The 20,450-nt window shown below is 54.8% G+C and overlaps 4 protein-coding genes across 4 annotated transcripts; 3 read left to right on the top strand and 1 right to left on the bottom strand.

Annotated features, from left to right (window-relative positions):
• Nucleotides 1-1,921: 1,921 nt before the first annotated feature.
• On the top strand, nt 1,922-3,722 carry C8Q71DRAFT_891583 (uncharacterized protein; the record flags this gene model as incomplete). Its single annotated transcript, XM_047928669.1, has 10 exons — nt 1,922-1,968; nt 2,022-2,056; nt 2,107-2,274; nt 2,395-2,469; nt 2,522-2,639; nt 2,741-2,829; nt 2,881-3,024; nt 3,082-3,197; nt 3,257-3,288; nt 3,362-3,722. 10 exons carry the CDS (start codon nt 1,922-1,924, stop codon nt 3,645-3,647), a joined length of 1,110 nt encoding a protein of 369 aa, XP_047772634.1. The 3' UTR covers nt 3,648-3,722.
• A 4,236-nt stretch (nt 3,723-7,958) lies between these two features.
• C8Q71DRAFT_728316 (uncharacterized protein) lies at nt 7,959-12,054 on the top strand (the record flags this gene model as incomplete). Its single annotated transcript, XM_047921944.1, has 19 exons — nt 7,959-8,222; nt 8,257-8,839; nt 8,886-8,971; nt 9,067-9,119; nt 9,172-9,283; nt 9,459-9,481; nt 9,536-9,661; nt 9,722-9,857; nt 9,908-10,043; nt 10,171-10,232; nt 10,316-10,366; nt 10,658-10,689; nt 10,796-10,884; nt 10,943-11,040; nt 11,094-11,185; nt 11,246-11,247; nt 11,300-11,440; nt 11,500-11,515; nt 11,784-12,054. 19 exons carry the CDS (start codon nt 7,959-7,961, stop codon nt 12,052-12,054), a joined length of 2,373 nt encoding a protein of 790 aa, XP_047772633.1.
• Nucleotides 12,055-14,243: 2,189 nt separating this feature from the next.
• On the top strand, nt 14,244-16,755 carry C8Q71DRAFT_728315 (uncharacterized protein; the record flags this gene model as incomplete). Its single annotated transcript, XM_047921943.1, has 9 exons — nt 14,244-14,287; nt 14,438-14,684; nt 14,713-14,804; nt 14,833-15,079; nt 15,315-15,481; nt 15,574-15,636; nt 15,761-15,872; nt 15,913-16,347; nt 16,438-16,755. The coding sequence occupies 9 exons, from the start codon at nt 14,244-14,246 to the stop codon at nt 16,753-16,755; spliced, it is 1,725 nt and encodes a 574-aa protein (XP_047772632.1).
• Nucleotides 16,756-17,248: 493 nt separating this feature from the next.
• On the bottom strand, nt 17,249-20,021 carry C8Q71DRAFT_718714 (uncharacterized protein; the record flags this gene model as incomplete). Its single annotated transcript, XM_047921245.1, has 4 exons — nt 17,249-17,607; nt 17,659-19,327; nt 19,386-19,673; nt 19,737-20,021. The coding sequence occupies 4 exons, from the start codon at nt 20,019-20,021 to the stop codon at nt 17,249-17,251; spliced, it is 2,601 nt and encodes an 866-aa protein (XP_047772631.1).
• Nucleotides 20,022-20,450: the final 429 nt, after the last annotated feature.

Here is a 20,450-nt window from a genome sequence, read left to right as displayed (position 1 = left end):
CATGAGAGTCGCGATCGGTTTGAGGTCTTTCAGGTTGCATTCAGGATCAGCATCGCGGTGTAAGTAAGCAAGGCGGCGAGGTGGGCTGGCACTGACAGCGGCGTTGCGACACGCGTCTCGTCTTTGACGCGCAACTCGACGCGTGGTATGGACTCGGAGTCGATACCGCGTTGTCGCTGTGTGTCTAGCTCTGGTTGCAGCTGGGACAAGGCCTCACAAAGTGCGTCTTTGGAATTACCACTGAATAATAATACGGCTCCTTACTTGCATTAATCGAAGGGTCATTCGATGCCGCTAGGCCTAGGAAGTCGCCAACTGCCAACGCAGGGATTATCTCTTCATGAACACTGTATTCTCTCCTCTACGACGCGGGTAACCCTCACGGTTGCCGAACCCTGTTATTATGTAATTGGCAGTTTCAGTTTGTGTCGAACCTAGATCCTGAGGATCGCGAGTACACGCGCTGTAGCTCTGAACTGCTGCAAGCCTCAGAGCACGTTTCAGTGTCTGTAAAATCCGGTACGCACTCGACCCTGAAAACGACAACTCGGTCACCGAATGGCCACATCATCACCTCTAGCATCTGAAAATGCTGATGTTGAAGCCTGACAGTGAGTCCGTACAGTGCCTAGCCCGCCGTGCAAAGGCGGCTGCGATGAGCATATATCTGCACTTGACACTTACCTCTATTCGTTCACTACAGTAGTGTCTACTCTTCACCTGTTGCCACTGCCTCGTTGATTATCGGCGTACAGCTAAGGACCGTTTTTGCAACCGATAACTGCCCTGCGGCATTGATATAGCCTACTGTTCAACGAATGTCGAACTGGCGCTGTTCGTATCAATGGTGCGTGTCCAGGAATGATTATCTGTCATGAATTGATGGTTTTGGAAGCAGTCCACTCAGGCTGAGCGCTGAACCATGACTACCCTTCGGACAAACAGTTACTCGTTGTGGCTATTCTCAGTACAATTGCCACTCAACATCACGATGCAACTGTACTCCATGGACCTCCCGTCGCAGGTGAGCTTATCCGCCGTTCACCGTAGCTAGTACCGGTCCTTACCATGCACCACGTTCGCTTACTTGTAGACGTTTGCTCGAGACTGTCAACTTTACCGAGACAAACTCCAGTGTTTCTCCTCCTGCCCCTTCCCTCGCCAGCTGACTTCTCGTACAAGCGTCCTCATTGACTTCCGCCAAAGTACTTCGTCTCCCGATTGCTGCTAGTCAACATTCACATTGCTCCGCTCTCCCTGTCGGATCTTGATCAAGGTTCTACATCTTTGAAATATCTGAGTTTGTTTGACGCATGCCTCAGACAGATATCAGATAGAACTATAGTGTTGCTGGGGTTGCTGATCGGCGGGAGAACTCGAGTAGCTCTTGGATGCAAAGGGTGCAAGAATGGCAGCATGGTCCCGTCGCAAGCCGTCTAGCCTCGTATCTGTCGGCGTCCATCACTCTGTTAAGGACTCATGGGCAACACGTAGGACTTCATCGCGAACTGAATGGGGCGAAGGTCATTAGCTTCCTTGCCCAAACCGCTGAGGAGGCTGTCTTCTGATACTGTGGCATGATGAAAACGGTAAGCATTCTACCTTTCGTTCCATATCAGCCCAATGGATCATCAACTTACAAAACGATATCCAAACTGATCTCACAAGGTTTTGATAGATCGTGACTGGACTTTAATGTGGAATTCCGGTCAGTGGTCACAGCCATACCATTCGCCTCGGTGACTTGACGAGAACTACCTGCAGCCATCGCCTCACAGCCTCCGACTGTTCGGCGACCTATTGCCTCGACTCGTAAAGCTTGAGTAGTGTGATATGCCGGCAAATATACTTCGAGCTCTGCTAGCTCCTTATAAACCAGTCTCGCAGCAGATGCCATCAACCTGTCCTTCGACCACGTACCATGAGTACCTCAATTGATCAAGCCGAAGCCAGTGCGCTTCAGTCTGTGTGAGCAATTCGTAACCTCCCTGTCCGTATGTTACATACTGAGTAATCTACAGATTCATCAATAATTGCTTTCTTGTGGCTGCTATCGGTCAGTTGTAACATCTCTCTCGAGAGTATTCACCCTAACGTCTATCCCAGCTGTCTACGCATTCGATCGCTGTATCCGCGTGGGACGTGAAATTGACCTGATATGGAGCCGTGGCTATTCCTTGGTCTCGGCTCTCTACACACTGTTGGAAGTGTTCACCGTCCTCTACTTGGGCCTGACAGCTGGTCAAGACCTCGTTTATGTGGATTGCAAGGTAGGTAGCTTATTTTAAGCTCCGCTACGTGCACAACTCCCTCGGTGGATCACAACTCACAAGTGTTGGACCTAGAGGTAACGTTTCTTAGCACTGTGCAGGGTCCGCGAATAAAACCTGACAGGAGTGCCGATCAGAGCAGTTCCCGAAGATAGTGCAGTACAGGCTATCACTGCTAGCTACTATGCGGTCATTGCTGGTCAGCGTATTTTCTGATTACTTCCTCTCACAGCGTACTGATTATATCCTAGTCATAGCTACCCTACGTGTCTATGCTATCAACGGCAGATATGATTGGCGGATAGTATCTGCCGTCGTCTTCCCATTACTTCTTCTCCGCAGTGCTTACGACCTGGCGAGTGCCTACCAGTCCAATTGATTGTCTGATGAACGTTGAACCATTAACACTTTGCAGTTCGAGGGCATTGATGTCTTTTCCGTTGATGCCCCTCCACCCATCGGTTGCATAGATTATGTTGCCTCACCGGCAAATTCACCGTTCGTCTATGGAATTTCCATGCATCCTATAACAAATTGACCGGCCTCATTGTTTCTAGATGTCTGTGCCTCAATTTATGAGAACATCGCACATACTCATATGACACATCAGTCTACATCGCGTCGCTTGTCACATCAATAGCTGCCGATGCTATCGTGTTCATGGTGATCTGGCGCCGCACCTACCATGTGGCACGACTATCCCGCGAGCAGAGTATTGAAGCATCTACAGTGAGCTCACTGCTGCTACGAGACGGTCAGTTCAAGTGTCGTTCAGTTGTGAAATGTGCGGAGCTGATGGTACACCATACAGGAGCTATCTACTTCGCGTTGGTAACACCGGTTCCTGTCCCTGTCGACTCAAACAAAGGGTCGTTCATTAGATCGCTCTTCATACTGAACAGCATCACCATTATTACGGATTTGAAGGTATGCGCTAGAATCATGGTGTCGGACTTCGCTCATACTCAATGCTGCCGCCTTTCCAGACAGTTGTTCCAATTGATTCTATGACTATTCCGTTGGTTATCTCATCCACGCAGACTCAGCTATCTCATCGGATGCTTACTGCCCGCGTTGTATACCATTCGCAGATTGACGAGCATCATAATTTCGCGCATGCTCCTCAACCTGCGAGAAGCAGGCCTTCAAGGCCAAGCTAATAGCCATGACCCATCGACGTCTTCCCACCTCGGCGCATCTCAGCCAGCGACTGGCATATCTGACCTACACTTCTCGCGGGGTGTTAGTGCATTCGGAGCTAGCTGGAATGATGATGAAGATGGGGAGATCGACGAAGGCGAGATCGTGGATGACGAAGGACAAGAGGTTGAGATGATGGGCAGAGAGACGGCGGAGATTGAGTCGGCTGGAGCGTAGGACATGACATTTGCGTCGAAAGTCGTGTAGTCGTGCTTGGCAGTATGTAAAATGTTGACAATTGCTCATGTGTTCATTGATGTATGGCGTTTGCGAGCCGCTGGTATCTTTCATCGTTGTCTCAAAGACTTTCGAAACCTACCTGCTGTAGTCTTCAAGAAGACATCCCGGTAATCCTGTCGCGCCCGCTTCTCTCAATCCCAATCTTCTGATATTGTTCTGACATACTGAACTTCAACAATCCGACTCACATGGATCCAGGATGCTGAGGATAATACTACACAAGTTCGGGTGGCAATGCTAGGCATAGACATGGTGTGGCGTCTGTGGCGCACAAACCGAGGCGCGGAATACACCATCGGTGCGGCATACTATGGCCCAGAAGCCCCAGCGCTCGCTTGTATGGGTGGGCGACATGCGATGAACGGGCACAAGAATTGTGGCGAAACAGATCCGATTGCGGCGCGGTTGTTTGCACGCGTCGATCAACACCGCCGTGTCGCCGCCGTGCTACGCAGATAGCCTTACCACGGCACCGTTTTCTCGAACCCCGTGTCCAATTGTACCCAACCATCACAGTCGAGCAAACTTCACGCCCATGGCGCTGACTTGAAGCTACCCCGCATCCGCCAAGTAGGCGGCCAACTCTCTGTTACAGCATGAATTTACCACAAAATCGTTCTTCATTAACACGCGCACCTCAAAGTAACGGGATTCATACATAGCGGGAGGGAGTGCGCGGGGTCTTCACTGCCGTGGGCACGGGGCCAGAGAGTGGCACTGCTCATTGCTGTAGGTGTCACGACGGGGGACCTGCCAGGTAAAAAGGGCTGCCCGCGGATACCGAAGGGCATGAGCCCTGGGAGGGTCGCGGGGACGTGACGCGCTGATGTGATGATGTAGACGGGCCACGCTTGTATAGGTGGCGGGGCAGAAGCAGGCGGCGGAATAGGCGTACGCGGCGAAGATGCGATGGAGGGATGAACACCCTCAGCAGCGCCAGAGGAGAGACCTGTGGACGGACGTATTGTAGGCTCAGGTAGAAGCACGGCGACAGGAAGGGATGACGACCGCATTAGCGCCCGAGCTGCCCGTGGCCGTGACTATGGGTGCCTGCGGGTCCGAGAGCGTAGAGAGAACCGCCTGTGCGACGATTCTGCATTGATGCATAGGCTTGTGTGTTGGGCAGACGAAGAGTACGCATTCTTCGCTGATCACGACCATGGCCAATGACCCGGCGGTGGATCGTGAGCTGGAAGGCTTGCTGTGGTTGTACAGGCCTTGTTAGTAAGAACGAACGAGCACCAAAGCATGAGAGCTACTCACCCGAGCGGACACCCAGAGTGCTCCCGCAGCTCATAAGTATTGCTCCGCGCCTCCCTGCGAGGTTGTCTTCAACTAAGTGGTTGCGCATCGGCATCATGCACTTAAATTATCATAGATATTCCCATACTGCGCGCGGCCCGGGCCTACACTGCGTCGAGCCCGTCGTGGACGGTATGTACCATCGTATCGATGACGGCCCATAAACCAGTGGGTGGCGGGGATGTCTAACAGACTTGCGATGCTATCTTGGATCTGATGCGTCGGCCTGGATCATATAGCGTGAACGCGTGAACAGCCCGTTGGCGAGAGCAAGCTGAGGGTAGGGTTCGCACAGCCAAGGGCTTACATCAGTATTCGGAACCTGAAGATTATGGAATGAGAGATGCGTGCGTCGCCGGGTCAAGGGGGCATGGCGCAGGTGCAGAGTACGATCGAATGCAGAAGACGAGGTCGTTTGCTTATACCGCCAATCAGACATGCGCGCAGTTGGCGGAACCTGCAGCGCTGAGTGAGTAGCTGAGCGCAACTTTGTATACAAAGACTAACGAGGCAGAAAGAACTGGTCCCTTGATAAGTCGCGTACCTGGGCGTTTTCCCTGAACAGTACAACGGGGCCGCTGTGTCGGTGACGGCTGTGACGGCGCGAATTGGCTGTCTCTCGCAACTTGGCCCAGTAGACGTCAGTAGAGTCAGCTGCAACAGAAAACATGCCTACGAGCAATTCGCCTCGGCCATACTTACTTACAACGAGGCGCGGTCAGCGTGGCGGCGTAAGCAAACGAGGGAGCCACCGACGCGCCTGTGGCGGAAACACGGAATGTACCGATCCACCGGCATCGCCCACCCGGATGTTGCGCGGCTCGGCAGTCCGCGAGCTCTCATCACGGTGCATCTGCCGCAGAGGCTGTAGAGACGCACCGCGCTGAAATTAACGGCCGTGCTTGGTAACTCGGCGGCGCGTTGCCATTCGAAGCTCGCTCTGTGTTGTACAAGAGGCCTTGTTGGCGAGGGAACGAGAGAGCGCAGGTAGGAGAGCTACACACCGGAATGAATTTCCAGAGCGCTTTCGTGTTGGAAGCACTGATCTGGACTCCCTGCGAGGCTGTCTCCAACCTAACTGTCCCGACTCAGTTCACCTAGTACGTGTGCATGCACTACAGTCGTCCACTCACGTAGCATAGATCGCCTCGTATTCCCGCTTACCCTCTGTGTCGATCCTGTCGCGGATGATGTCCAATTATGCGTCGTCGTATCGAGGACGGCACCCCGGTCGTGCCACTCACTGTTCCGCGGCTGCGTCCTGCGACGCAGTGGGCGCGCGTCGGTCGATATGCTGACTTGAATTTGATGTGTCGACCTGGACATGGCGAGAAGCATGAGCAATACGTTCGTGAGCAAGCGGGGGGTAGGAATTGCGCAGCTGAGGACTTATATCAGTAGCCGGGGCGTATCTGCGAGAGGCCGTGACAGTGAGCGTACGATCGACTACAGAAGACGAGGACGCTCGCTCATACCGCCAACCACAAATGCGCGCCGCCGGGCACAGGGTACCTGTAGAGTACAGTTAGAGTGATAGGTGATAGTAGGTGTTCCTAGGGTTATCCTTACCAGTCATGTCGCAGCACGCCCAGCAAGGACATGAAGCGAGGAAGCACAGTCAGCGTGGCGGCGTAAGCAAATGAGGGCACAGCCACCGACGCGTCTGTGGCGGAAACGCGGAATGTACCGATCCACCGGCATCGCCCGCCCGGATGTCGCACGGCCCGCCTGTCCGTGCTCCCCTCGCCCTCGCTGGGTCGCCTCCAAGTTGCTGCCCACCGCGTCCACCTGCGGCTCGCGCTTTCACTTAGCACTCATGACACGCTGCCGCACACGTCTCAGCCAAGCGTATTTAAAAGGCGTCCTGGCTCGAGGCCTCGAGTACCACGGACAAGGGGGGTACGAGTATTTGTGCGATCGGTACGTGCTAGTATCTTTAGGCTCCAGCGCAGTTCGGGCTCATGGGTTTTAATAACCGTGGCGGCGCGAACAGCTGCCAACGAGCCGCATACGGCCAGAACGCAAGGTCACAGCTGAAAGCCACCCACTCAACTCCTCACCGCAGTTCCAAGCCGGAGATACGTCGCACAACCTCACCACCGAAGCTGATCGAACACAACGTCCCCGCGACACCTCGAGGAACCCGCCCTGCACGGTAGTCGTTCCGCCCGACACTCACTAGCCCCAGCACGTCTCCGCCGCGCGTGTCGACGTACCACCAATAATCCTGTCGCGCGGAACGACACAAGCGAATACCTGACCTCCGCCCGCCGCTCCTCCCGTCGCTTCAGTAAGCCCCGGTCATCCCGCTGGGAAGTAGCCGACCGAATGCTCAGCCGGCACAGCGTAGCACAGATGACTTTCACGGACGTTGTAGGTGCTCCGGGTGCGATCACACCATAGCAGGCCTCCGCCGCTACCCCCGCCGCCCCGCTCGCGGCGATGCCGAAGTCGGTCCCGGCGATGGTGCCCGTGCTGATGATACACCGAACATGTGGGCATCTCATTCTGAGATCACTATATGCATGAGCTGACGACGAATGATTGTGCGTTTGTTCGTAGGTCCGCAGTTTGTCGGCGGCGGATAGGTGTACCTGATCATAACCGAAGCCGCGATAACCAGCTTCCCCATACAGCTGTGCATATATTCTATGTAATATCCATTTTCCACCGCCTTTTCATTAAAGTTACTCATCCTCATCCTTGGCGTCATCCTTAGGTGTACGCGGATCCTTCTATCACTTCAAACGGTGCCAGCAGGACTGAATTAGTTCGTGTTTGTGCGACTGTAAGGTTCCATTAATGCATCGGCTTGCTTCCTTGTAGCTGATGCACTTATCTTACTCAGTACGTGGCGGCGTGCGTACGGCATGAAGGATTTGCAAGAGAGATCAACCGGGACGTCTTGCTGGCGTACCTCCTGCTCCGAGATGGTGAGCCACTGACATGTCGCGCTCGATGTCTGACAAAGACAAAGATCTCTGCGACGCAGGGACGTTTGCCTTCCGTTATATGCTCTCCGTCGTGGTGCGGATCCCCGCCTCGAAGAATGTCCGCAGCAGACTCTCGCTGGTGCGCAGCGACGTACCGGCGACTATCCACATAGTGAACGTCCCGCCTCCCGTAGCTACGTCGGTGTCAACGTCCGATGTACCCGCAAGGAACCTTCCCGCTGCGCCGGAGGGACACGAGATGGACACTCGGAGCAGGGTAAACGACTCTCTGCAGGAGTCTGGGATTCCAGAGCAGGGCAAGGGCACAATACGCCCTGAAGCAGCACGCTGATGTCCTTGATGTATGCGACACGAGACGGGGACCGGAGCGAAGGATCTCTGGTTCCCAGCTGTGCGCCCGACGTTCGCGAATTGGAGGACGCGCTCCAGGTGGGTTTCCTTCGCGTGCGACCTCTCTGTTCCCGCGATTGGAGACGTTCCCGCCTCTAATAGGGAACTACGGGCGTCATCGACGCTGCGAAGCAGTGCTGCTGGTGCTGTTCCTGACTCGCCGAGCATCTCGCTCGGCACACGGATCCGCACTAGACGTTCAAGTTCGACGTGGCGGGATCCGATGGTATCATCTACCCTTGGGCGCCGCCATCATGCTTGCCGTCCGCGATCCTGGGTGTGCTGAAGGACGCACTCGAGGAGATGCTGAGACCCGCTTTCGCGACGCATGTTCCGAGAGGGAGAGACGACATGGCTCGCCTGCGAGCGCGGAATCCGATATGGATTGCGTTTGTGGCATACGCTTCATCGTGTCTTTCTTGCGACAGCCCGGGTCAGTGCAGCGCGGTTCTCTGACATTTGATACGACGGGCGTGGGGTGTGGTGTCTAAAATAGGAGACTGCATCTCGTCCGCACTATTTCTGAAAGCGGAGTGCGCACCACGGCGAGAGTATGACGACAGCAGCCTCTCAACCCTGATACGACATGTGCGGGCTACGGTATCTCATGATCAAGTATGTGGCTTTGAGCCTGAACAGCTTGTGATCTGTGTCCGTTACGGAACGCCTGAGTATGTCTTACTTTCCGGTGACCCGTAATGTCGGCGCAGGTACTACTACTAGGGCATAAACATGTCCGTGAGCGCACGGTTCCTGAGAGATGGTATGTACACAGCCTGTACCTCGACACCTATGCGAATTGATGTGTATTTCAGGCGCGCTCTATTTCGGGTGAATCACAAAGTAGTTCGCGCAGCCAGTGCAACAGCAACGACTGAGTTCAGCGCATCGCAGCCTTTGACTAATGCAAGCACGCTCCAGAATTCCGTACGTACTCGCCCGTTAACATGAGATCAGTTCTGCGCTTGATACTTACTGCTCTTCGCTCACCAAGTCGATATAAGCACTGCCGCCGCCTTTTGTATCATAGATAGGTACAGTCCCTGCGCAATTGAATGATTCCCTACCAGAATCGTTCCAAACTCTCCATGATTTGATGTAGAACTGGTACTGTTCATCTAAGCGGTGTGTTCGTGTGCTATGATAATCTGGAATGAGTTGACGATCATCACAAAACAGTACGCTGAACCTTGAGGGCGCGAATAATTCGCTGCTCGTGACCGCTGTTGGACTGCACCTTTCCCCCGGTGGCTACATCTTCGTACTTCATTTCCCGATCGCGCGATACTCTGTGCCGCTAGTTAAGTCTCACGTCCGGCTTGTTCATCTCTCTCTCGGACCTTGATCAAGTTGATACATCTCTAGAAACCTCCGATGTTCTTTGACGCAAGCCTCGAAAGCCGAACAAATATCAGAGAGCGTTGATGAGGTCGTAGATGCGGGAGAACACGAGCTGCTCAGACACAAGTCGCGCAAGAATAGCAGCGTGTTCCTGTCGCGAGTCTTTCAGCCTCGTATCTGTTGGCATGCGGTGCTGTGATTCCTTCCTAGGAGCCCAGCCTCGCATCTATTTGCGTGCGGTACTCTATTGAGGAACCCGGAGGTAGTACGCCAGTGAACCTAATTGCGCGCTGTGCGGCAGGACCGAAGGCCGACAAACCGTGGGTACTTAGTATGCCTTCGTCTGGTAAGTAGATGAATTACTGGATTCTATCATTCCGATGTCGTGAAATACTGCATGGTTGTAGGCGGGCCTCAACGTGTCGTTCTATTATGTAGTCATAGTCACACAGGTGTCTCTGGAGTTTGACGAGAACCACCTGCGGTACCGCCTCGTTGTTTGGCGAGCTATAACTCTCAAACATTGCCTATCGTGGTATGCCGTCAAGCGCACCTCAAGCGCTCTGCTACGTTCTTATAACCGGTCTGGCTGCCGATGACTTTGACCTTCACTCATAGTCTACCCTTCTGCCGCAAATCATGAGCGTATCCAAAATTGAGCAGGACACAGTCAGCATTCTTCAATCTGTGTCAGCACTCTGTAACCTGCCCTATCCGAATGTTGCATACTGAGAGACCTACAGGTTCATCGATAACTGCTTCCTTGTGGTTGCTATCGGTCGGTCGTCACATATCTCAGGCAAGCACTGAACATAAGGCCTATCCCAGCTCTCTATGTGTTTGATCGCTGTATCTGCGCCGGACGGGAGATTGACTTGATATGGAGCTGTGGCCACTCCTTGGTCTCGGCTCTCTACGCACTGTTGGAAGTGCTCACCGTCATCTACTTCGGCCTGCTAGGTGCTCAAAACTTCACGTATCTGGATTGCAAGGTATGTAGCTCGTAGTACCTCCGCTACGTGCACAACTCCCTTCCAAGATCATAGTTCACTAGCATTGAACCTAGAGGTAATGTTTCTCGACATGTATTGTTTGCAGACGAAGACTGACGGGAGCGCTGCTTAGAGCAGTTCCCGAAACAATTGCACTCCAGGCTATCACGGCTAGCTACGATGCCGTTATAGCTGGTGAGCATAAGTGTAATTTCCATTTGCTGCAACCCAGATCATACTGATTGTGTCCTAGTCGTAACGGCCTTGCGTGTCTATGCTATCAATGGCAGAGATTGGCGACTATCCATCATTGTTTTCATGTTGCTCCTTCTGTGCAGTGCTTACGATGTGGTGAGTGCGCGGTAGCCTGTGACATTGCCTGATGAATCAGTAACATTTTGCAGTTTGAAGGTAGTACTACGCCTGGTGTCGCTGTCCCTCCGCCAGTCGGGTGTATAGCTGAGAGTTACACTGCCTCTCTACTAGTGGACATCATGTTTGTAAATGCAACACCCTTGCGTGTTATGACATAACTGACCACCCTAGCTGTTTCTAGATGTATGTGTCCCAATTTGTGAGAACGTCGTACAGACTCATATAATCACAACAGTGTATATTGTGTCGATTGCCACGTCAATCGCTGCGGATGGTATCGTGTTCATCGTTACCTGGCGTCGCACATACAATGTCGTACGACTTTCCCGCGAGGCGAACATCGAGGTGTCTCTCAGCTCACTGTTGTTGAGAGACGGTCAGTTCCTGCGTCTTCCTCACCCATGCAAAATTTACAGCTAATTGCTTACCATACAGGAATTATATACTTCGCGTAAGTAACAATGGTCACTGTCCCTGTTGACCTAAACAGCGAGTTCTTCATAAGATCGCTTTTCATCGCCAACTGCATCACCATTGCCACCAATTGGACAGTATGCAACAACATCATGGTGTTGCGCTTTGCTCATACTCAATGCTACCACCGTTCCAGACGTATGGTAGTTTGTTCAATTACTTGACATTGCCGTTCGTCATTTTACCCACTAAAACCCCCGTTGTCTCACCGGATACTCACTGCCCGTTTTGAACACTATGTGCAGAATATCGACCATCTTAACCTCGCGCATGCTCCTCAACCTGCGAGAAGCGAGCCTTCGCACTAATGGCGCGTCGACATCTTCCCACCTCGGCGGGTCTCAGTTAGCAACCATGCCTGACATGGACTTTGCGCGCGGTGTCGATGCATTTGGGGCCAGCTGGAATGATGATGAAGATGCGGACGTCGACGAAGGCGAGTTCGAGGATGATGATGGGCTGGAGCGTGAGGTGATTGGTAGCGAGACGGCGGGGATCGTATTGGCTGAAGCATAGGACACTACATCTGCGCTTGGACGTGCTATCGTGCGAGCGACTTGCGGCCTGCGTACAATGGCGCCGGGAGTCTCCAAAATATGTACAGTCGTGCTTGGCAGTGCCGACGCTCTTCTAGTTACTTTCCGACGTCAGAGTTCTGTTGTTAGACTGGTGATATGCCAACAGTTTTTTGTTTATTTATTTATGTATAGCTTTTGCGAGCTGTTAGCAGCTCTCATCCTCGTCACATCCTTCGTCTCAAGGACGTCCGAAATTTCCCTGCTGCGGTCTTGAAAACGTCTTGGTAGTCCTCTTCACCGGTCGAGTTGCATTGACGCCGCATATCGCCTAGAAGCCTCAACACACACAGATTGCATTGCGGCACGGTTGTTGATAATCAGGATGCGAGCGTGGACCAACAACACCGCGGCGTCGCCGTCGTACCCCCTATAGCTACGCAGATAGCCTGACCACACTATCATCTATTTATTACAGTCTAACACATATTACGCCCATCGCGCCGATCTGAAGCTACCGCGTCCAAATAGGCGGCCAGCTCTGCGGACACACGCCTACGACACAAAAGCTTCCTCTTCATCAGCACATATACAACACCAACGGCGCACAATACGTAGCGAGGCGACGTACGTGGAGAAGGTGAAGGGCATTGCGGCGGGTGTCTTGACGGGAACATGGTCAGTGAAACGGACAGCTTGGGGATCCCAAAGGGTATTGGCACTGGGAGGATCGCGGGGACGTGGCGCGGCCGCGACATGACGATGTATTGTTTGTTTGTAAATCCCATTTATTGTCGCGTTAGGGCGAAGCCCTATGTAGACATGAGCTGCCGGGGTACTGTACTGATATAGTAGGTCAAAACGTGGGGTCAACGGGAACATTGGCTCGGTGTACCCCCGAAGAGGCCACCTTGCCGGGCGGGACGTGATTATCGTGTGAGGTGTATGTGGTATGTACAGTAGGGAGATTAGAGAGTTCGCGTTGGTATGGTGTATGTGCAGTGTAATGTGTTCTAGTAGAGTCCGTATTGAGATGAGATGAGATGGTAGGGGATATGTATAGAAGAGTGTGAAGAATGCACGCGTCGTGTTCGTTAGTCCGTCAGGTTGGGTCGTCTGTCCCGTTCGCGTTCCGCGGTAGGTCGAGTTCTCCGAAGGTGTTGGCGAAGCGGCCGGTGGCGTGGATGAAGCGGAAGAGTGGGCGGATGGTTTCGGGTTTCGATAGCAGGTGCCGGAGCGATCCTGCTCGACGACCTATTTCGCGGCGTAACCAGTCGCGCTGAGGGGTGTACTCGGGGCATTCGAGAAGGTAGTGTCGGATCGTCTCCCGGCGTTCGTCGCAGGCGGGGCACCTGTCGGTGTCTGATCGGCGTATACGGTGTAGGTGGTGGTTCAGCGGGGCGTGTCCGGTGCGCAGTTGGATGAGTAGGCTGGCGTGTCGACGGGGAAGGGGTGCGATGAGCTTGGTGAACTTCCTCGATGGCATGTCTGGGTCGATGCGACTGAGTGCGGCATGGCGTGGGGATTCCTTCCAGCGCTGGGAGGCGGCTGTCTTTATCTGGTCGAGGAGGTGTCTGCGGATTGCTGAGATACTCGCGGGGAGCGGCATGCGAAGGTATTCAGGGAGGTCGTCAAGGGGACTGCTGTCACCTCTCGCAGCTTTCTTTGCTTCCTCGTCTGCGCGTTCGTTGCCGTCGACGCCGCGGTGGCCGGGTACCCATCGGAGGGTGAGCTTCGCGTTGGGGTGCGTGGTACAGAAGCGGTCGACTGCCTGGTGGAGAGCATCAAGGAGGTAGTGGCCGGGTTGTCGAGAGCGTGTTTGCGAGGCACGGAGGCAGGGAGTCATCAGGAAACCCCCCCTACGCGAATGTGGCGCAAATCGGCGCCAAATCGCTGCCGCGCGCCTTTCGTTGCGAATGCTTGTAAATCGGCGCGAATGCCTCACGAAGGGACTCCGAATATGCACTTGACTGACCTATGCTAGTCATCACTACTTTTGTTAAGGACACTGAATTAACGTATTAACAGACTACTACGAGCATTGTGATACATATGGGTACATGTCCGAGTCACCGAGCAACAGTCTGTGTGCGCGGCTGGTTGTGTGATGTGGAGCGCGACTCGCAGAGCATCTCGCGACACCGATTTACTCAACAAGGATCCTCGCTGGCGATCAGCGGGGCGTCCGCCATGGCGGAGCGCACGGGGTCTAGTCCTCCCGACTCGTTGGCAAGGTTCGCAAGACGGACAAGCCACGGCGAGGTGTGCAGCCTGCCAACTCAGTGTGTGTAACATGCTGCCACAGGCACACAGCATGTAAGCGGGCATTCGTCGCTCTGGTCGTGTGCCGCCACGCGTTAACCGCGCGTCACGGTGGCGTCAAGACGGCATTACGGTTCCGATGATCAGCTAGATTGGGATGCAGGAGGCATGCCGGACGCAGGTGAAGGCATAGTAGCGGTGCGCGTTTCCGAGGGTGCACGGGCCACGTCCACCGTAGGCAGAGAAATTGGTAAGTTGGTCCTTCAAAGGAGCCAGGCGCGCGGAGCTGAGGTGGGGAAGCGTGGCGAGGATGCGAAGGAGGGCGAGGTCAAGGGGATCGGACGGGAGAGCGGGCAAATGCACATTAGGGTCTCGCCACACTTAACGTTGATGGGAGGCGTGGACTTATCGCCCTGCGCTCAATGCGGAAGGGTCGATGCGCGGTATCCTCGCGCAGCATAGGCCGATTCTTGTGCAGAGCACCGGGGCGTGGGTGGCTTCGGCGATGATCGATGAGGTACATGCATGAGCCCCGTGCGCCGTGGAGAGACACAACGAGTGACTGTGTGAGGGAGTGTTCGAGGGAGACGGAAGGCGGCACGCGCGATCCAGGTGGAACGGGCGATAGGGGCAGTGATGCGGATCCTCAGGGCTACTATGAACAGGGCGGTGGCATGCGGGCTCCGTGCCAGCGGGCGCGTTGGGCACTCTCGAGGGCGCGGATGCGGGAGATAGAGCCTTGGGCGGCGCAGCCGCATTCGCAGGTAAAGGCGCATGGTGGCCACTGGTGGATGCAACCTTGGTGAAGAGTGCGAGGGCATCGTGGAGCATCAGACGAAGTTAGCTGAGGCGAAATGGCCCCGGGAGTCACGATGTACACTCACTCAGGCTGCCAGTGGCACTCTCCCTCTCCATTGTGGTTCCCTGCACCGTTCTCCACTCGGCGGCCGGCTGTTTGCGCGGTGTTGCTCGGTTTGCTGTGCTGTCGAGGTAAATCAGCATGAAGGCAACGGATCCGCAATGCCAACCGAAAATAGTGCGGTATGGACGAAGCAAGTGGGATGCACGCTTGCCATACGCGGACCCGCTTTGCAGATTGCGGATGTGCCACCTGGGCCCATCCACACCGCATACATCGACGCTGGTCTGCGCCTACACGAACGGTGGTTAGCCCTGCCTTAGCCAAAGGTAGCACTATGGCACACCCATACGCTCCGGCCAGTTCACCGCTTGCAGACAACACGACACTGTTCTGCAGGTCGCGGATGCCTCACCCAGGTCGAGGCCCAACGCACGCATCAACGCTGACCTGCAGAGACTGGTCTGTACACGCGGCGGCTAGCCCTCGGCCCTCAAGCAGAGACCCATGCACTCATGCGCAGCACGCATACACTCTACCAGATCGTCATAAGCCAAGGATGTTATGGACTTACCTGATTTCATAGCCGTCCCCATCGCCTCTGTCGCGCTCTGATGCCATCGTCGTGGCGTTGTGATTTTGCGCGGATTTCGATTGCGGTGAGGGACACGCCGCCGATGCTCGCGCTGCTCTTCGCGGTGCGGTTTGCGATCAAGTCCGTGAACGGCACAAGTGTAGCGAAGAGCCAAGCCGCACACTGAGGAACACGAGGATGACCGCTCCCGCGCAGGGAGTGTGCCGGGTGTGGAACAAACCCCAGCTGGTCGTGTCTGGGCGGCGCTTGACAATGCGGAGGCGGAAGAAGAGAGCATGCAGGGCGGAGAGGAGGGAGACGAGCGCCATGGGCGCGCGGACGACGGTGAGGACATTGCCCGTTTCGAGCATGCCGTCGGTGTTGATGTCCACGGAGACGATGGATGGGAGCACGCTCTTGAGGGAGTCGGCCTTGGCAAGGCCGCTGACAAGTACTGGCATCCCATTCGCGAAGGAAATTGCGAGGGCGGCAACTTGAAGGCGGGCGTGGGCGGTCGCGACAGGCATTGTTGCGGGCGTCACGGTGAGTCGGATTTCTGCAATGTTGAGGTTAGTCAGCGCCGTTTCATTAAGGACATGGTGAGCTGCAAGTAGTACGCCATGGATGATGCAATATATACACACTGTTCAGAGCTCGTCGTTTGCTTATGACTCGGCACTCTTCTGCAGACCGCGGATGATTCACCCGGGCCGATCCCCAACGCGCACATCGACGCTGGTCTGCAGAGGCTAGTCTCTGCGCGCGCAACACGTAGCCCTTCTTCAGGCAGAAGCTCATGCACGGCACAACGGCACGCCCAAGCGGTCCCAGCAGTGGTCAAAAATAATGGGGACTTAACTTGCTTCAGAGCCGTTCGTGTCACCGGCGAGCTCCTTGTTTACACTTCTCCGAGTCACCTTGTGCTCTCGTGCACCGTCTTCACAGCTCCAATAGGCAATCAAGACAGTCGCCAACAAGCTCAGAGAGGGTTGAAGGCCGTGGAATGAGGGAACTTTGAGTCCAAGGCGCGAAGCGGGGTGATAGATCGTTGTGGTAGGTCGTAAGCAGTGTCAGCGCAGCTATGCGTACAAATGCTTCGGAAGCGCCGGTCGGTGGCGCAGTTGCTCAGCAAAACTACTCAACTTGCGAGAGCAATTGCGATTCCCGATGTTATTCTTTTGCACAATCGTCATGTAACAGGGATATACTGCCCACCATCCACAGCTCGAGGCTTAATCCCTCACGCTGAAGTGGGGAATGTCGTTAAGCCAGGCGCTTATGTGCAGCGTAGCGCTCGCTGGCCTGGTAGGCTGGCTCAAGTCGAGACTCAAGACTGCGAGTGTCCCAATGAACGGGGCACCGTCTGAAGGTGATATTGCAGTTATTTCGGATGCAAGTTGTTAAGAATTGTATCACTGATTATATTGGACAATGAATACACCGAAGTTCAAAGTGAGATTACTTTGCGCCAGGTGACTGCGCTCAACTTGACAACTGGGATTAGACTACGGTAATGTACGTGTGCCTGTCCGTGAACGAGTTAACGTAGAACGTCTCGCAGAGCTCAAGAACGTTGTCGCTCGTCCACTCCGGAGGCTGCACAGCCCCGAACTTTGGTATGAGATGAGCACTGCGATGCAAGCTCTCCAAAGGTACGATTGCAGCAAAACGTTCACCGTCTTGCGTACGCGGTCGCTGTATGCGGTAGAAGAGATGGTTGGGCTCGGGACGTGGCTTGAAGCGACTGAACCACTCCAGGTAGACGAAATGGGAGGGCGCGTCGGGATGGTCTTGGAATACGTTCTGGTGGGCTTTCTTTGACAGGGAGAATATCGCGCGAACCTGGCCCACACGATATCCTGTAGTGCTGTCATTATCTGAATTCGCCCTCGGGTTTGAGAACGACATACCAGTGACTCCTATATGCCCACCCTCCCTCTCATTGACAAGGGCGGTGTCGAATCTTCCAGCAACCAGTCGGCCTTGGGTATCCCGGTATCCTGGTCGTGCATGGAGGGTATCCAAGGTTTCAGGTGCGCTCCGACGTTGGAATGCATCTTGGTTCCAGAATTTGATCTTGTGCCAGATTGAGACCGCGCGGAAAGGGAGGTCGTACACAGCGACGTGATCCGCGAGCTCGCGGCCGGACAGATCAGGATGCTTGTAACTTACGATGAACTCCTTGAGGACGTGCTCAAAGTTGGAGGCTCCATATCGCGAGTCGACAGCAGCAAACGGGACGGACTTGCGTGTCGGATGGCGCGTGAGATGGTGGTGGGGCTTATGAGGAATGTGGGTGGGCACAGTGGCGATGTTGGGTCGGCCGTCGAGGCGCCATTGAATGTACAGCGCGTGGGCGTGGATCTGTTCGAGGCGAACAACGGTGGTGGTCATCTGCGGGTATTCATCCTTTCGGTTGGACTTACGCCACGGCTCCTTCGCCAGTGAGATGTGGAGGTGTTCGGACGCTGAAGTGTTTGTGCCATCAGCGGTCCCAAACAGCTGAATCCCTGACACGTAGTGCTGAAGTGAGTGAAGCTTTGGGAAATTGAAGTGGCTCCGAATGCCGAGGTCTTCAAACACCGCTTTGTTTTCATGAAACCGGACGAGGGCGTTGTCGAGCTGTCCAAGTGTCGTAGATGTATGAGCAGGGAGTTGGGCGAGATAGACGAAATCGAGGAGAGCGCGCACAGCGCGAATGAGACGAGCTGGGTTACGACCTCCAGGTAAGCGGAGGTCGATGATGGCCCCCAGGAGAACTCGGCAGATATCTTGATGTTCTGTGCCAGACACGCGCGACAGATGTGAGATCCCCTTCGAAAAGTGTCGGAGGTTGTGGTTAGGAGGAAGGGCTTGGAACCGGGCGTCGATGGCGCGGGCTCCGTATGCCGACTTGAGCCATGCGACAACGTGCTTCACCATGCCTTGGTAGAGTTGATGCAAGATGTCGGGGGGTAACGAGAGATAGATGTTGACGTAGGGGAGTCCTTGCCAGAATGGGTCGGTCAGCGGCTTGATACCTGCGGCCTGGCATGCGAGGATGTGCTCGACTGCAGATCCCGTTCGCTCAAACGTCTCGAGGGCTTCCAAGATGTCGTTGAGGTCACGCGCGGTGCAACCAACAGCCTCTCCTAACATGTCCGGGTCCACGACTCCAGCTGGACACTCGCCGTTCTTCACACCGGTGACACACACTATCTCTGGGTAGTCTCCGACGTAGGCGGCGAGGATTGGATGGCAGCGTTTGGCAGTACCGTCACCCGTGGTCATCACGGTGCCTTGTCGTCCAGGTTGCCGAGTAGGCGCGAGAGCGAGGCGTAGACACGAATGGAACAGATTGCTGTTGGCCCGCCGGCGAGTTTCGTCTTGCTTGATGTGGGAGAGTCGAGTCACCGGGAGATAGCCAACGAGGAGTTGCGCCTGCCTACTGGATTTGCGGCGGATCTCCTTCGGAATGTTCCCGATTGTCATATATAGAGGGTAACACGCACGATTGCGGAACTGGGTGAGCTGTGTTTTGTCGGAGGAGATGATGAGAGGTACGACCGTGGCACCAGGCGTCTTGCATTCGATTTTGCGCTGCGAAACAATGGCTCCGAGTCAAGAATTTGTGAATGCCTTGAGAAGACAAGCGTACCTGGAGGCGCCACCACCAATTGCCGGTATGCATGTCTCCATACACTCGTGTTGTCTTCGACTGATCGACGTAGTGTTTCTCGGGCGCCACAAGGAGATTCGCGGCCCAATCAGACGAACCGAAGAGCACGCGAATGCACTCCATAGTGTTTCGCACCCAAAAATCGTACTGTTCTCCATCGACCTCGAGGACTTCGCGAATAAACTTGGGTCGCTTAGGTAGGCCGGCGTCGATGAGCTTATTCAGCTCCTTGGTGTTCTTGAATGAGATGCCGAGTCTGTCTAAAACCTGGTTGAAAAGAGAAGAGACGTGTCAGCAGGCGCGCGCTCACAAATGAGGAAACACCGTTACCCCGTCAATAGTCAGGAACTCATTGAATGCGCTGCCCGAGGAGGGGCCTCGCGTCTTGGCCCATTGGGCAATGCGCCAGTCCATCATTGAGGCGAACGGGGCGTAGACATTAGTTTCCGAGACATCGGCCAGGCCTGCCTCGTAGAGGGCAAAAGGGTTCTCAGCGTTGGCAGGGTTGGGTTCGGTGACCGTGGCTCCTGCTTGGCCACCAAACCGTACTACAAAGGGCTCGTGAAACAAGAACTCCTCATCATGAGGCTGGATTCCAGGCAGGTCCTGGTCCATTTCCATATCATCATCCCGTTCGTCAGCCTCTGGACGCGCAGGTCCGCCCACGCCCTGGCCGTCGAGGTCATCGTTGTTGCGATCAAACGGCGGTGGGGGCGACGATCTGGGGCCGTTCTCATAGTCCCGCTCGTCTTCGTCAGATGAAGACTCCGAAGTGGAAGGCGACCGCTCGAAGACTTCAATTTCTGGCCGTCGAGGTAAGTCATCACCTAGGTAGTCACCGGGTTCATCGTCATCCGGGTCAAAGTATTCGAGAGGTCCATCGGTATCTGGGCCAGAAAAAGCGGTTGGTGACTGAGGAAGAGCCCAGCATCTGATACTCACCTTGGCCGGCCTCCCGTTCGTTTGCGTGTAGGCCTGCATGAACAGGTTGATCGGGTCCTGCAATCTCAGGCTGCCGTCGTGGAGGTTCCTCGTCATTGCGAC

This window comes from Rhodofomes roseus (assembly GCF_022264815.1).
Source record: "Rhodofomes roseus strain CIRM-BRFM 1785 chromosome Unknown C8Q71scaffold_43, whole genome shotgun sequence".
NCBI classification, from domain to species: domain Eukaryota; kingdom Fungi; phylum Basidiomycota; class Agaricomycetes; order Polyporales; family Fomitopsidaceae; genus Rhodofomes; species Rhodofomes roseus.
The sequence above is the reverse complement of the archived record's forward strand: the minus strand, read 5'-3'. Positions and strand labels throughout refer to the sequence as shown.